Source organism: Heptranchias perlo, chromosome 11 (genome assembly GCF_035084215.1).
Source record: "Heptranchias perlo isolate sHepPer1 chromosome 11, sHepPer1.hap1, whole genome shotgun sequence".
Classification (NCBI taxonomy): Eukaryota; Metazoa; Chordata; class Chondrichthyes; order Hexanchiformes; family Hexanchidae; genus Heptranchias; species Heptranchias perlo.
Window position 1 is genome coordinate 56,908,070 of NC_090335.1, and position 14,493 is coordinate 56,922,562.

At 41.2% G+C, this 14,493-nt stretch overlaps 1 protein-coding gene across 3 annotated transcripts in view; it reads right to left on the reverse strand.

Moving 5' to 3' along the window:
* Positions 1-14,055, reverse strand: part of adgrg7.1 (adhesion G protein-coupled receptor G7, tandem duplicate 1) — a 33,664-nt gene extending 19,609 nt beyond the window's left edge. The window contains exons 1-7 of one of the 3 annotated variants that reach the window (XM_067993107.1): positions 13,917-14,055; positions 6,237-6,356; positions 5,906-6,022; positions 5,085-5,194; positions 3,956-4,114; positions 2,797-2,894; positions 755-891 (exon numbers count right to left, since the gene is read on the reverse strand). In XM_067993107.1, coding sequence (XP_067849208.1) covers positions 755-891; positions 2,797-2,894; positions 3,956-4,114; positions 5,085-5,194; positions 5,906-6,022; positions 6,237-6,356; positions 13,917-14,028 — 853 coding nt within the window. In that variant the 5' untranslated portion in view covers positions 14,029-14,055. Of the gene's footprint in view, positions 1-754; positions 892-2,796; positions 2,895-3,955; positions 4,115-5,084; positions 5,195-5,905; positions 6,023-6,236; positions 6,357-6,512; positions 6,550-13,916 lie in introns of those variants that run through there. The other 2 variants (XM_067993104.1, XM_067993106.1) reach the window with 2 other exon arrangements.
* Positions 14,056-14,493: the final 438 nt, after the last annotated feature.

Genomic DNA, 14,493 nt, shown 5'->3' on the forward strand with positions numbered 1-14,493 from the left:
GAAAAGCCCACATGGAAAAATGGCTGATCTGCCCATTGGCTTGAGAGAATTTTGTTAAAAATCACAGACTGCGCTGACAGCTTTCTCAGCAAGAGTGCAATAGGTTAGCATGCATCTGCAGAGAGAAACAGAGTTAACCCCAGTTCTGATGAAAGGTCATCGACCTGAAACGTTGACTCTGTTTCTCTCTCCACAGATGCTACTTGATCTGCTGAGTCTTTCCAGCATTTTCTGTTCTTATTTCAGATTTCCAGCATCTGCAGTATTTTGCTTTTGCTTTAGGTTAGCATGCACTTCTTGCTGCCAGCAACCCTGCTCTCCTTCAGCAAAGAATTGCAGAAAGGAAAGCAGTTTCTCTCTTTTCTGTGGGAGGAGCAGGAGGCACATGTCAACCCAGTGCAGTCCTGTTGAGAAACCCGGCAACACTGTATGTGTTTCTGTTAAGAAAATTCTCATAACCCAACTGACAGATCATCTGTTACTGTGGCAGGAGAGATCGAAAGGCAGACCTTCAAGGGCTGAAAGGATTGCAGTGATGGATGAACAGGACTTAGTACTGAATAGGATGTGGGCAGAGGACTTCTGGATGAGTTGTAGTTTGTGTAGGCTGGAGCAAAGGGGGACAGCTCAACTTCCTTTTACAGCAAACTATTTCTATTTCCCACAAGAAGCAGACAGTAGATCATATCACAAACCACTGTCCTTACATGTGTAAATAAAGACAGGTGGAAAATAAGGTAAAATAAAGTAGTACCTTTTAATACAGAAAGCATAATTCCATGCGTCGTGCCACTCTCTAACATAATGGATGAAACTGCAAGATTGGGCTGGACCACCTGGCTGAAATCAATTTCTGAATCTGTGAGGACGTCTCCCAAAATTTCTGTCAGACTAGAATTAAGTGCAAAGTAAGTGCCTTCTATGTATGCACACATGCACAGACATATACAAATACACATAGAGGACTGCAGCTTCCTCCTTGGGCGCAACCCGGAAGTTGGACCCGAAAATGCACACAATGTCATGCCCATTTTGCCACTGTCAAGTTACACCCAAGTATCCTGCCAAAATATGCCCAAATTTAAAATGGGCAGAAATGGGTGAAAATCAGCGTAAGCAATTGGAATCCAAGGAAAGTGGAACCCACACCATGGGGCTGAGTTTCTGCTAGTTATATCAGCGCAAAAGATCAGGAAATTTTAAACATAAGTCAGTTATGTCAAAAACCACTTACGCTTGTGTTTTAAGAACATAAGAAATAGGAGCAGGAGTAGGCCAATCGGCCCCTCGAGCCTGCTCCGCCATTCAATAAGATCATGGCTGATCTGATCCTAACCTCAAATCTAAAGAACACAAGAAGTAGGAGCAGGACCCGGCAACTCAGCCCCTGGGCCCGCTCCGCCACCCACAGGGCCTTGACCGATCTGAACTCAGCATCATGTTCAATTTCCTGCCCGCTCCCCGTAACCCCTAATTCCCTTTACTTCTAGGAAACTGTCTATTTCTGTTTTTAATTTATTTAATGATGTAGCTTCCACAGCTTCCTGGGGCAGCAAATTCCACAGACCTACTACCCTCTGAGCGAAGAAGTTTCTCCTCATCTCAGTTTTGAAAGAGCAGCCCCTTATTCTAAGATTATGCCCCCTAGTTCTAGTTTCACCCATCCTTGGGAACATCCTTACCGCATCCACCCGATCAAGCCCCTTCACAATCTTATATGTTTCAATAAGATCGCCTCTCATTCTTCTGAACTCCAATGAGTAGAGTCCCAATCTACTCAACCTCTCCTCATATGTCCGCCCCCTCATCCCCGGGATTAACCGAGTGAACCTTCTTTGTACTGCCTTGAGAGCAAGTATGTCTTTTCTTAAGTATGGAGACCAAAACTGTATGCAGTGACCAAAACGGGAAGCTTTCTAATTTTTAATGAGTTATGCCATAAAAATCCATTCAAAGAAACAGAACATACAGAGCGGGTTTCAGTGAGAATACATTTTTAAAAACACTCTAAAAATTGCAACCAGGAGAATGACTTTCTTTCCTGCTGCGCTTGAAAACCTGATCTTAATATTAATAGACCCCCGAATAAGCGTAATTGGAGCATACTTGCATTTGAGAGTTGGGGACGTGGCCAGTTTTGTAAGCAGAGAATCATTCGGGTTAAGAGTTTGATGGATGTACAGAAAAGATCGAGGAGACTTGGGCATATGATAGTTACGTATGTAATTTACTAACACCCAAAAGTTCTCAATCGTTTAAGCCATGTAATTAGTTTGCGTCCAGATTACATGCCTCTTTGGGCACAAATGCAGAGGAAACTCTAGACCACAACTTTTCTTACATACCTGAGGTAATTTATGCTCTGAATAAATACACAGTCAAAGCCAAATGTGACATTTTAAACTTCATGCTGGTACTTTATTTGCTATTGGATCAGTTAGAACTTTGAGGAAAATTGTTGTTTTGTTAAAATTTGACTTACAATATGATCATCAGCCTGTGAAAACCACAGTTGCCAGAAAAGTAACATACTTAGCATTTTTGTCTTGTGGAACCATTCAATATGTGTGTTAGAAAGGGGGCATATTATAAATGGGGTGTTTATATGGGTGTGCCATTAATAAATAATAATGAACTTGCATATGAGCACCATATTGGTAGAGAACATGGATTCTTGTTCCACCACACTGAAAAGGAGAAGTTGTAGACACCACTACATTGGAACAATCAGACACAGACATACTACCAGGAATTGGATGCAGAATCATATAACTTAGAGTACAAACATTATCTCACCTCTGTATAACATTAAAGATCTCATTATTTGTGGGATCAAATGCTGTTTCATTAACATTGAGAAGTTGACTGATTGTAGTAATTGCCAGGAAAGCAGCCTGCAAATCATAAACCAAAAAGCAGTTATGTAGTCACTAATAACCATTGCAAAGCAAAACAAATACCAGGTATCTTAACATCGTCCAGAACAGAGCAGTTTGCTTGATTGGTGCCCTTACTACTGGACTCAATACCTATCCCCTCCCTCATTAACAGCAGTATGTACAATCTGCAGGATGCACTGCAGCAAAGTTACCTCAACATCAAACAGTGCACTACCACACCAAACAGTGCATTTACCTATTTGGACCAGAAAAGTCCCAGGTTTAATTAACACATACACAGTAAAATAAACATATGGAGAAGTAATTAAAATATGTTCTCAAGCAGCAGAATTCATGATTTTAGCAACTTTATAAAGCTATCATATTCTATGTCAAATGTAAGGAATCTTACAACACCAGGTTATAGTCCAACTGTTTTATTTGAAAATCATAAGCTTTCGGAGGCTTTCTCCTTCGTCAGGTGAAAATGATATTCTATATCAAATATACACTTCTGGGATGCTGTACTAAATATTTAGTATAGGTGGTTGGAATTCTGTTTTAAAATTGGTGCTCTTTTAGTGCACTAACATGAAGCAGAGATAGTTGCAGGTTCCAGGCCCACACCAATTTGTTCTTGATCTCAGCTGCTTCATGCAGGGAGGTACCGAGCAGATTGTGATGGAGAATCAATATCAGAGAGAAAAGTCATCTCTTGGACCTCTTGGCTGCCAGCTACAGGGACCATGAGAGGAGGCCATGCACTCACCTTGGTTGCAAACATTAGCCCAGGCAGACAGAGAAAAGGGGATTTATAAAAAAATAAAGCAAACAAGGAAACTTTTCTAAATACCGACACAAAAAAATTGGTTGTCCGTTGAATGTTACAGAGATCAGGTTAATCAAATCATTTAAAAAAAATAACTGCTGCAATTAAAATGAACTTTAGAATGGATTGTTCAGGCAAAGCTTGAATATCATATTTGACAAGAAGTGACTTATGACTTAATCTAAAAACTTAGGCTGTTCTCTAGCATTTCATTTCAGTGTGAAATAGAACAGTAATTGTTACTCACCTCAAATGAGTCCAATATATCTGACTGATTCAGAATGCGCTGCACCATTTGAGCAGCAAAGTTGATGTTCTCTGGAGTCAGTTCATGTGGTTCTGAGGTCAGGAACTGAGCAGCGGTTGCAATTTTCAACAATTCGTCTTCAGTAATATGTTTCATTAACTGTCGATGGGACAAAGCTAACATTAATACAAATACTTATAGACGATCTCAACAATTCACATGAAGCAAATAGTTAAATACAGATAAGAAAAATTAAAAACTGATATTAATGAGTGTTGCCTGGATTCATATGTCTCTTTATGACACTGGTTTGGTTTCATTGGTGTCCAGTTGAAGGGTCTTTTTTAAAGGTAGGCTCTGACATTTTATGTATTAGCTTGGCTCAGTGATAGCGCTCTCACCTCTAAATTATAGATACAAGTTCCACTCCAGGAACTTGAGCACATAACGTAGGTTGACACATCAGTGCAGCATTGAGGGAGTGCTTCTGTCTTTTCAATTGGGCATAAGAGATCCCAGGACACCATGCAACGATGAGCAGGGGAGTTGTCCCAGTGTCCTGTACAACACTTAGCCATCAATCAACACCACCAAAACAACAGATTAACTGGTTAATATCTCATTGCAGTTTGTGGGACTATGCTATGCAGAATTTGGCTGATATTTCTGCCTACATAGCAATGATATCTACATTTTAAAATAATTTGTTGACGTGAAGTGCTTTGGGATGTCCTGAGGATGTGAAAGGTGCTATTTAAATGTATGTTCCTTCTTTCTTAACAAATCTAAAAGAGATATGCTATTGTTCTTTTTTGGAGAAACCTCAGTCACAGTTACTGTGTGAACTTACGTAGATTTTTTATTTATTCTAGAGAGTTTTCTACATTTTCTGGGAACTATATATTAAAGTATCTTATATCAACGATGAAGCCAACAATTCTGTATACTTACTACTGCATTAAATTGTCCTCCAGTTAAGGGAAAATAATACCCTTTCAATTTTTGGCTTTAAGTGTGTCAATTAAGTATCATTGTTTCTTTTTACTTAAGTCTTCTTATTTTTGCTTCTGTTCCTCCTTTGCTTTGGCTCAACTGGCTATTAACTAGGGGTTCAGACATAAAATATTACCTTCTCTATAAGATTCTTTAAATTTTCATTGCAGTCTATTAATGTGACATTTTGTAGACTGATAATTCCATTCTTCTCAGTACACAGACGTGTTGCTTTTGAAATATTTGCTGTTGAGATATAAATGGAATTTGAACAAAGAGTTAGTAATTCATCAATGTATTGCAACTTTTAACACCGAGGTGCTGCCTGGCAGGGAAAAACATGATCATATGACAATATGGAAAATAGTGCTTATTTGTCATAGTTTGGAATTCTGGAATCACTTTAATATAATATATTAGATTGTGTATGCGTGACTGTTTTTATATTACAACCTATAAACTTTACTATAATGTAATTTTTCACAAAAATCTCAAAGATCATAAAAATACTGACAAATGTTTTGAGATATATATGTACTCTCTTGTTGGCTTTGGGGCTAGTATATGTGAGTGGCTAAGCCACCAGTCATTGCAAGTCATAATCAATGAAGAGCCCCATATATGGCTGTACATAACCACCCATTAGTTGAATTTCACTTTATCCCCTTGATTCCAGATATGCAAAATGACTAGTGCTGTATATGTGGGTTATACAGCATGTGGGTTAACTACTCGGGTGATGAGGTGTTGATATGAACAACAGAGGTATGTTAACATGTTAGACATGTGACAGATGAGAACCTGATATTTTCATGCAATAAAGTCCAAATTATGTGGATTTTATTTTATGCAAAATATATAATGATAAAGAAACTTGTATCTAAAGTAACTGTTGTTACTAATCTAAGATATTAGACAAAACTATCTGTGAACACCACAAACAAGGGACTAACATACCATTTAAAGTGTATGGCTCACACTCTTCGAAAGAGTAGCCATACTGGCCCACTAAAATTCGATTGAATGTAAAAAGTCCCTTAGAGGAATTGTACTCACTCCTTTCACAGAAATTTGCTGCAAAGAAATCAAATGAAATTCTCTTAGGATGGTACAAAAGCAAACCTAGTCACTGACATATTTTAGAAAATTATTATAATTCATTACCATGTCATCAAATTACACTTGTTATTGTATAATTACTAACTGCCCCAACAGCAACCTCAATGCAATTTTAATCAAAATATGAGTAATTGTCTACAATTACATAGAAAAGATCAGATATACAAACCAATCTCGCAATGATCTCCTTTCCAATCATCTGAACAAATGCAGATTTCATTCTCACAGGTTCCATTGTTTTGGCAGTAACACGCTTGTGGGTTAGCAGATGGTGGTTTTACGGAAGGATCTAAAAATTAAGAAAATACAAGTATTGAAAAGGGGAAATGTGTTTAAAGATTTTGGCTTTTGAATCTGATAGCTGAGTTATAAATTCCACTCTTATTCAACAGAATGTTTAAAGGAAAGAGTTTTCTCCATTTCCAAAATACTTGGGTACACTTACCTGGTATACGAAAGTAGTACATTTGCTGTTCCTTGTATTTACATCACAGAATTTCACTGCTATAGACAAAAACGGCTCCCAAAATAGTCAGTAAAAATTTTGAGAAATAGCCTTTAGAAATCTGAGCATGTCTGAAAAGCAAAATAATCAGGACCTATAATAGCTTTATTGCCATTATAGCTACTTGTGTTAAATGGTACGCAGCCAATACCATTAATAGCCCAATTTGTGTAATTCTAAACAGGGCATGCAAACAACAATCAACCATGGTATCAAACAATTTGGGAACTGCACCAAACTAGCAGTGGGCGGGGTGGGGGTTTAGACAAGAAAACCATCTTGTGGGCTGAGCAGGTCGATTTTGGTTGACAAGCCGCCACATACTAAGGAGATAGCATGTGCTATGCAAGTGGTGGACCCAGCGACAATGAAGGAATGGCGATATATTTCCAAGTTGGGATGGTGTGTGACTTGGAGGGGAACGTGCAGGTGGTGTTGTTCTCATGTACCTGCTGCCCTTGTCCTTCTAGGTGGTAGAGGTCGCGGGTTTGGGAGGTGCTGTCGAAGAAGCCTTGGCGAGTTGCTGCAGTGCATCCTGTGGATGGTACACACTGCAGCCACAGTGTGCCGATGGTGAAGGGAGTGAATGTTAAGGGTGGTGGAAGGGGTGCCAATCAAGCGGGCTGCTTTGTCCTGGATAGTATTGAGCTTCTTGAGTGTTGTTGGAGCTGCACTCATCCAGGCAAGTGGAGAAAGGGGTGCAGAGTCAGGTCTTTTTGTGCTAATGTGTATTTTATCCTTCAAAGTTTGTCCAAATGGTCTGCTGTAAAAAACACCAGCTGAGGGAAAAAAAATTTTTTAAATGGACTATTATTTGCATGTGCTACCAAGCTCTTTACCTCCATTTGATTGTTTTCAGGATGATGCAAGTAATCTGCATGAAGCGGTTTCTACCTTCTTTGTTAACAACAAGAAGAAGTACTTGCATTCATGTAGCGCCTTTAATGCAGTAAAACGTGCCAAGGAGCATCACAGGAGCGTTATCAAACAAGATTTGACACCAAGCCATATAAGGAGATATTAGGAGAGGTGACCAAAAGCTTGGTCAATGAGGTAGGTTTTAAGGAGCATCTTAAAGGAGAGGTAGAGAATCTGAGAAGTTTATGGAGGGAATTCCAAAGCATAGGGTCTAGGCAGCTGAAGGCACAGCCACCATTGGTGGAGTGATGAAAGAGGCCAGAATTGGAAGGGCGCAGAGATCATTTTTTTTATTGGTTCATGGGATGTGGGCGTTGCTGGTAAGGCCAGCATATATTGCCCATCCCTAATTGCCCTTGAGAAGGTGGTGGTGAGCCGCCTTCTTGAATCGCTGCAGTCCATGTGGTGAAGGTTCTCCCACAATGCTGTTAGGTAGGGAGTTCCAGGATTTTGACCCAGCGACAATGAAGGAATGGCGATATATTTCCAAGTTGGGATGGTATGTGACTTGGAGGGGAACGTGCAGGTGGTGTTGTTCTCATGTGCCTGCTGCCCTTGTCCTTCTAGGTGGTAGAGGTCGCGGGTTTGGGAGGTGCTGTTGAAGAAGCCTTGGCGAGTTGCTGCAGTGCATCCTGTGGATGGTACACACTGCAGCCACAGTGTGCCGATGGTGAAGGGAGTGAATGTTTAGGGTGGTGGATGGCGTGCCAATCAAGCGGGCTGCTTTGTCCTGGATAGTATTGAGCTTCTTGAGTGTTGTTGGAGCTGCACTCATCGAGGCAAGTGGAGAGTATTCCATCACACTCCTGACTTGTGCCATGTAGATGATGGAAAGCCTTTGGGGAGTCAGGAGGTGAGTTATTCGCCACAGAATAACCAGACTTTGACCTGCTCTTGTAGCCACAGTTTTTATGTGGCTGGTCCCGTTAAGTTTCTGGTCAACGGTGACCCCCAGGATGTTGATGGTGGGGGTTTCGGCGATGGTAATGCCGTTGAATGTCAAGGGGAGGTGGTTATACTCTCTCTTATTGGAGATGGTCATTGCCTGCCACTTGTCTGGTGCGAATGTTACTTGCCACTTATCAACCCAAGCCTGGATTTTTTCCAGTTCTTGCTGCATGCGGGCACGGACTGCTTCATTATCTGAGGGGTTGCAAATGGAACCGAACACTGTGCAATCGTCAGCGAACATCCCCGTTTCTGACCTTACGATGGAGGGAAGGTCATTGATGAAGCAGCTGAAGATGGTTGGGCCTAGGACACTGCCCTGAGGAACTCCTGCAGCAATGTCCTGGGGCTGAGATGATTGGCCTCCAAAAACTACTACCATCTTCCTTTGTGCTAGGAATGACTCCAGCCACTGGAGAGTTTTCCCCCTGATTCCCATTGACTTCAATTTTATGAGGGCTCCTTGGTGCCACACTCGGTCAAATGCTGCCTTGATGTCAAGGGCAGTCACTCTCACCTCACCTCTGGAACTCAGCTCTTTTGTCCATGTTTGAACCAAGGCTGCAATGAGGTCTGGAGCCGAGTGGTCCTGGCGGAACCCAAACTGAGCATCGGTGAGCAGGTTATTGGTGAGTAAGTGCCGCTTGATAGCACTGTCGACGACACCTTCCATCACTTTGCTGATGATTGAGAGTAGACTGATGGGGCGGTAATTGGCCGGGTTGGATTTGTCCTGCTTTTTGTGGACAAATCCAATCCGGAGGGTTGTAGGGCTGGAGGAGTTACAGAGATAGGGAGGCCAAAAGATATTTGTATACCAAACAGCAATGTGTACCCTCTCTGGTATGTGGAAAACAAGTTGGCAAATAAGAAACACGAAATGCATGTCTCTGCATGCAGTAACCAAATTTAAAGGGATTGGCTACATCTCAAAAATAGATATGAGAAATATATGGATAATTTTACTGAATTCGTCTCATTTATCAATTATCTCCCTCTTTTCTATCTTAAATATCTTGATATCTTCTTTGATCTCTTCTGCTAGTGTCATGTCCATCTTGTTAGTCTCCCTGGTAAAAACTGAGACAAACTATTCAATACATCAGCCATTTCATTGTCATTACCTGTTAGTTTACCTTGCACATCCCTTAGTGGCTCATAATTTTCCTTTTGTTATTTATATGTCTGTAGAATACTTTATTTCTTTTCATACTCTTTGATAATTTCATGTCGTAATTTTGAAATTATGTAAGGTTCAAAGGTGTAACAGAACACTCGGGTTCAGTGTCGTAAACAAACCTTTGGAGTTCCATTTATGTCGTTAAACCACTCAAGTGTGTCAACACAAGCTTTGTAACACACTTCCAGCAATTTTCTTGTCTCTGCATTTGAATAAGTATATACTGTATTTTAAACACAATCTAATTCAGAAATACTATTATTTTTCATGTTCAGGTTGAAATTTTCAAATGGGTGTATCATTTACCCTGTCTTTATACCACATCTTTAGCGTTCGTGATGTGCCATGAGTTTTCATATGCTGGCATCAGTGTAACTTTTTTGGTATCACTGGTAGTAAGACTACATCCAAGAAGTGGACTTGCATTGATTTAACTTTGCACCAGTGTAACTATAAATGCCACTTCTGCAAAGCCCACTTTAAATTAACTTTTCTTTAAAGTTTGAAACTAAGATGACCTCTAGTACCGTTACTCTATTTTTACCATTGAAAAGAGCTGATTGCACTGTCAGCTCTTTTCAGTCAGTAAAATTTTCACTGGCAGTCAGAGGCTGATAAGCGGAGTTCTGTTTATGCATTTGAGTGCACAATCATGGTTGTTTCTTTAGGTCGTTCCACAAAAACTGTTGATAATATGCCAGTAGACACAGAAGAGCGATTTTAACCCAGACCACACCTCCTGGGTATACCCACCACTACCATGGTTCATAAAGTCTCTTCACAGGACTACCAGTACTGCAGAAGAGCGCAACAATGAAACACGCATGAAGACAAGAATAAGAATTCAGCCCCAGAGGATGCCAGAGAGTCCCATGACGACACTGCTGATTCTGTAGAGCCAGCCCATGAAGGACAGGAAGCAGATACAGTGCCACAGCTGCTGGAAGGCTGAGAGACAGGCTCATTTGGCTCACATTCACAGGTGAATAGAGAAATATTATTTGGAAGTACCAGCCCATCAAAATAGGCTTCTCACACCCTAATCCTGAGTCTCAACATCAGCACATTGCCTGTTCCCCATTGTCGTACAAGAGAACCATATACCAAACAGTCCTTACACCAAATATTCCAGTGATTTGTTACAACTATTTATGGAAGCATAATTTGGTTCTGTCAACATTCATACCCCTTGTGACCATGCAACCATTTTCCCATCCTATTATAACATTTCTTCTAAGTGCCACCTGAGGACATGAAGTCTAAGATGTAGATGGCTGCTGCAAAATATTATGAGCGTCTTGGGATGGAGGTGGACGTTCTCCCGAGGCCCCTAATTCCTAGGCTGGACACATGACAGGTTGACTCTTTGTCATGGGCTCCTTGGCAGCCTAGTCATAGAATAGAATCATAGAACTGTTACAGCACAGAAGGAGGCCACTTGGCCCATCGAGCCTGTGCCAGCTCTTTGTAAGAGCAATCCAGTTAGTCCCATTCCCCCACTCTTTCCCCATAGCCCCTGCAAATTTTTTCCCTTCAAATATTTATCCAATTCCTTTTTGAAAGCCACAATTGCATCCACCATTCTTTCAGGCAATGCATTCCAGACATACTCATTGTGTAAAAAAGTTTTTCCTCATGTCGCCTTTGGTTCTTTTGCCAATCACTGTAAATCTATGTCCTCTGGTTCTTGACCCTTCTGCCAACGGGAACAGTTTCTCTCTATCTAAAACCATCATGATTTTGAATGCTTCTATCAAATCTTCTCTCAACCTTCTTTGCTTGAGGCGAACAACTCCAGCTTCTCCAGTCTATCCAAGTAACTGAAGTCCCTCATCCCTCGAACCGTTCTAGTAAATCTTTTCTGCACCCTCTCTAAGGCTTTCACGTGCTTCCTAAAGTGCGGTGCCCAGAATTGGACACAATACTCCAGTTGTGGCCGAACCAGTGTTTTATAATGGTTCAAATAACTCCCTTGCTTTAATACTCTAATGCCTCTGTTTACAAAGTCCAGGATCCCGTATGCTTTTTTAACCGCTTTCTCAACCTGTCCTGTCACTTTCAAACATTTGTGCACATATACCTTCAGGTCCCTCTGTTCCTGGACTCCCTTTAGAATTGTACCATTTAGTTTATATTGCCTCTCCTCATTTTTCCTGCCAGAATGTATCACTTCGCACTTCCTTGCATTAAATTTCATCTGCTATGTGTCTGCCTATTCCACCAGCCTGTCTTTGTCCTCTTGACGTCTATTACTATCCTCCTCACTGTTTACTGCACTTTCAAGTTTTGTGTCATCTGCAAATTTTGAAATTGTGCCCTGTACACCCAAGTCCAAGTCCAAGTCATTAATATATATAAAAAAAAGCAGTGGTCCTAGTATCGACCCCTGGGGAACATCACTGTATACCTTCCTCCAGTCTGAAAAACCGTTCACCACTACTCTTTTTCCTGCCACTTAGCCAATTTTGTATCCATGCTGCCACTGCCCCTTTTATTCCATGGGCTTCAATTTTGCTGACAAGCCTATTATGTGGCACTTTATCAAACGCCTTTTGAAAGTCCATATACACATCAACCACATTGCCCTAATCAACCCTCTCTGTTACCTCATCATAAAACTCAATCAAGTTAGTGAAACACAATTTGCCTTTAACAAATCTGTGCTGGCTTTCCTTTATTAATCCACACTTGTCCAAGTGACTATTAATTTTGTCCTGGATTATTGTTTCTAAAAGCTTCCCTACCACCGAGGTTAAACTGACTGGTCTATAGTGCCGGGTTTATCCTTACACACTTTTTTGAATAAGGCTGTAACATTTGCAATTCTCCAGTCCTCTGGCACCACTCCCATATCTAAGGAGGATTGGAAGATTATGGCCAGTTCCTCCGCAATTTCCATCCTTACTTCCCTCAGCAACCTAGGATGCATCCCATCCGGACCGGGTGACTTATCTACTTTAAGCATAGCCAGCCTTTCTGATACCTCCTCTTTATCAATCTTCACCCCATCCAGTATCTCAACTGCCTCCCTCTTTACTGTAACTTGGGCAACATCTTCTTCCTTGGTAAAGACAGATTGAAAGTACTCATTTCGTACCGCAGCCATGCCCTCTGCCTTCATGTATAGATCTCCTTTTCAGTCCCCAATCGGCCCAACCCCTCCTCTTACTACCCGTTTACTATTTATATGCCTATAGAAGACTTTTGGATTCCCTTTTATATTGGCCGCCAGTCTATTCTTATACTCTCTCTTTGCCCCTCTTATTTCCTTTTTCACTTCTTCTTCTGTAGTTTCTATATTCAGCCTGACATCTGTCATACGCCCCCTTTTTCTGCTTCATCTTACTTTCTATCTCTTTCATCATCCAGGGAGCTCTGGCTTTGGTCGCACTACCTTTCCCCCTCATGGGAATGTACCTAGACTGTACCTGAACCATCTCCTCTTTAAAGGCTGCCCACTGTTCGATTACAGTTTTGCCTGCCAATCTTCGATTCCAATTTACCCAGCCAGATCCGCTCTCAACCCAGTGAAATTGGCCCTTCTCCAATTAAGTATTTTTACTCTAGATTGCTCCTTGTACTTTTCCATAACTAACCTAAATCTTATGACACCTGCATAGATGAATGTTTCTGCAGGGAGCTGATAAAGTGTACCTCTGTGCTGGTCCCATGAGAGGAAGCAACCTCTGAGACACATACACACCAGCCTCTCCACTAATATCAGAAATAGGATTCTGGTTACAAAGGAACAGTGGAAGAATGTACCTCACAGAATTTAGAAAGATCCTTACATCCCCAGGAGAGTCTCAACCGAATATCCTTTAGTCTTTCTGAGATGCTGCCTTGTATACTTTACAATCAGGTTGACAGTGATCTCGCCACACAATCCCCTTGGATTGGTCATCCTTTGTTCAATGTCTCCACATTGAGCTGCACTTGTGAGATCATTCAACCTCTTTCTGGATTGAACCCAGGTCCTGGGGGTGATGCTGGTGGCACTGACCCTTTCAGACATCTCTGTCCACGCCTGCTTCATTCTGGCCTCACAGTAACAGCTGCTTCCGCCTTGCTCTCATTTCCTCCACTAGGACCTTCAGGAAGGTATCTGAAAAGCGGAAAGCAGCCCTTCAACTCATCTGTGTCTGAAAAAGTCTTCCACGGTTCCTCAACAATAAATCCAAGCATGGCAAGGTACTGGAGGACCTGTAGAAATGTACTCCAGCATGAGTCAGCAACTTCAGGAGACGAAGATGGGGGAGAAAATTGATAAGGAAAATCAAAGCACCTGTACTTCTTACCTGATTTAAATTTGGTTGCAAGCTGCCAAAAGCAGGCACCCCAAAGAATTGTGGTAGCAAGGCTACAGAAAACTCCAACCAGCACCTTGCGGTCACACTTTAGATGAATCATGTTGATCCTTGTGCCCACTGTTCAACTGACTTTCTTTAATAAGCAAGTTATTAAGTGTAGCTACAAGCTGTTTCTCTTAAGTCCTGTTACACATTAACTGCTTCACTTCCCCTCTGATTCTTGAGTGGTTTAGGTCTGATTAAACAAGGAGAAATCTTAAACTATGAATTGCAATTATGTGCTGATATATATACAGCAGTTAGAGTCTTCAGATTATCAGACATATCAATGCCCTTTTTGTGCAGTTGAGATAAAATCAAATTGGAGCGAGCCTGATAAACATCGACTCTGGACACTAATGCTTAAGCAGTGAAATATTAACCTTGGTATTTGGTCCACCAACAAATAAGAATGTCTGGATCTTGATGCTCGGTGTGGCTGTTTCAACCATTCTCTGACATGCTAATAACAAGAAACAATCTCAGTCAGCAGTATCTATTAGGGTGAATTTAAACCTGAATTATT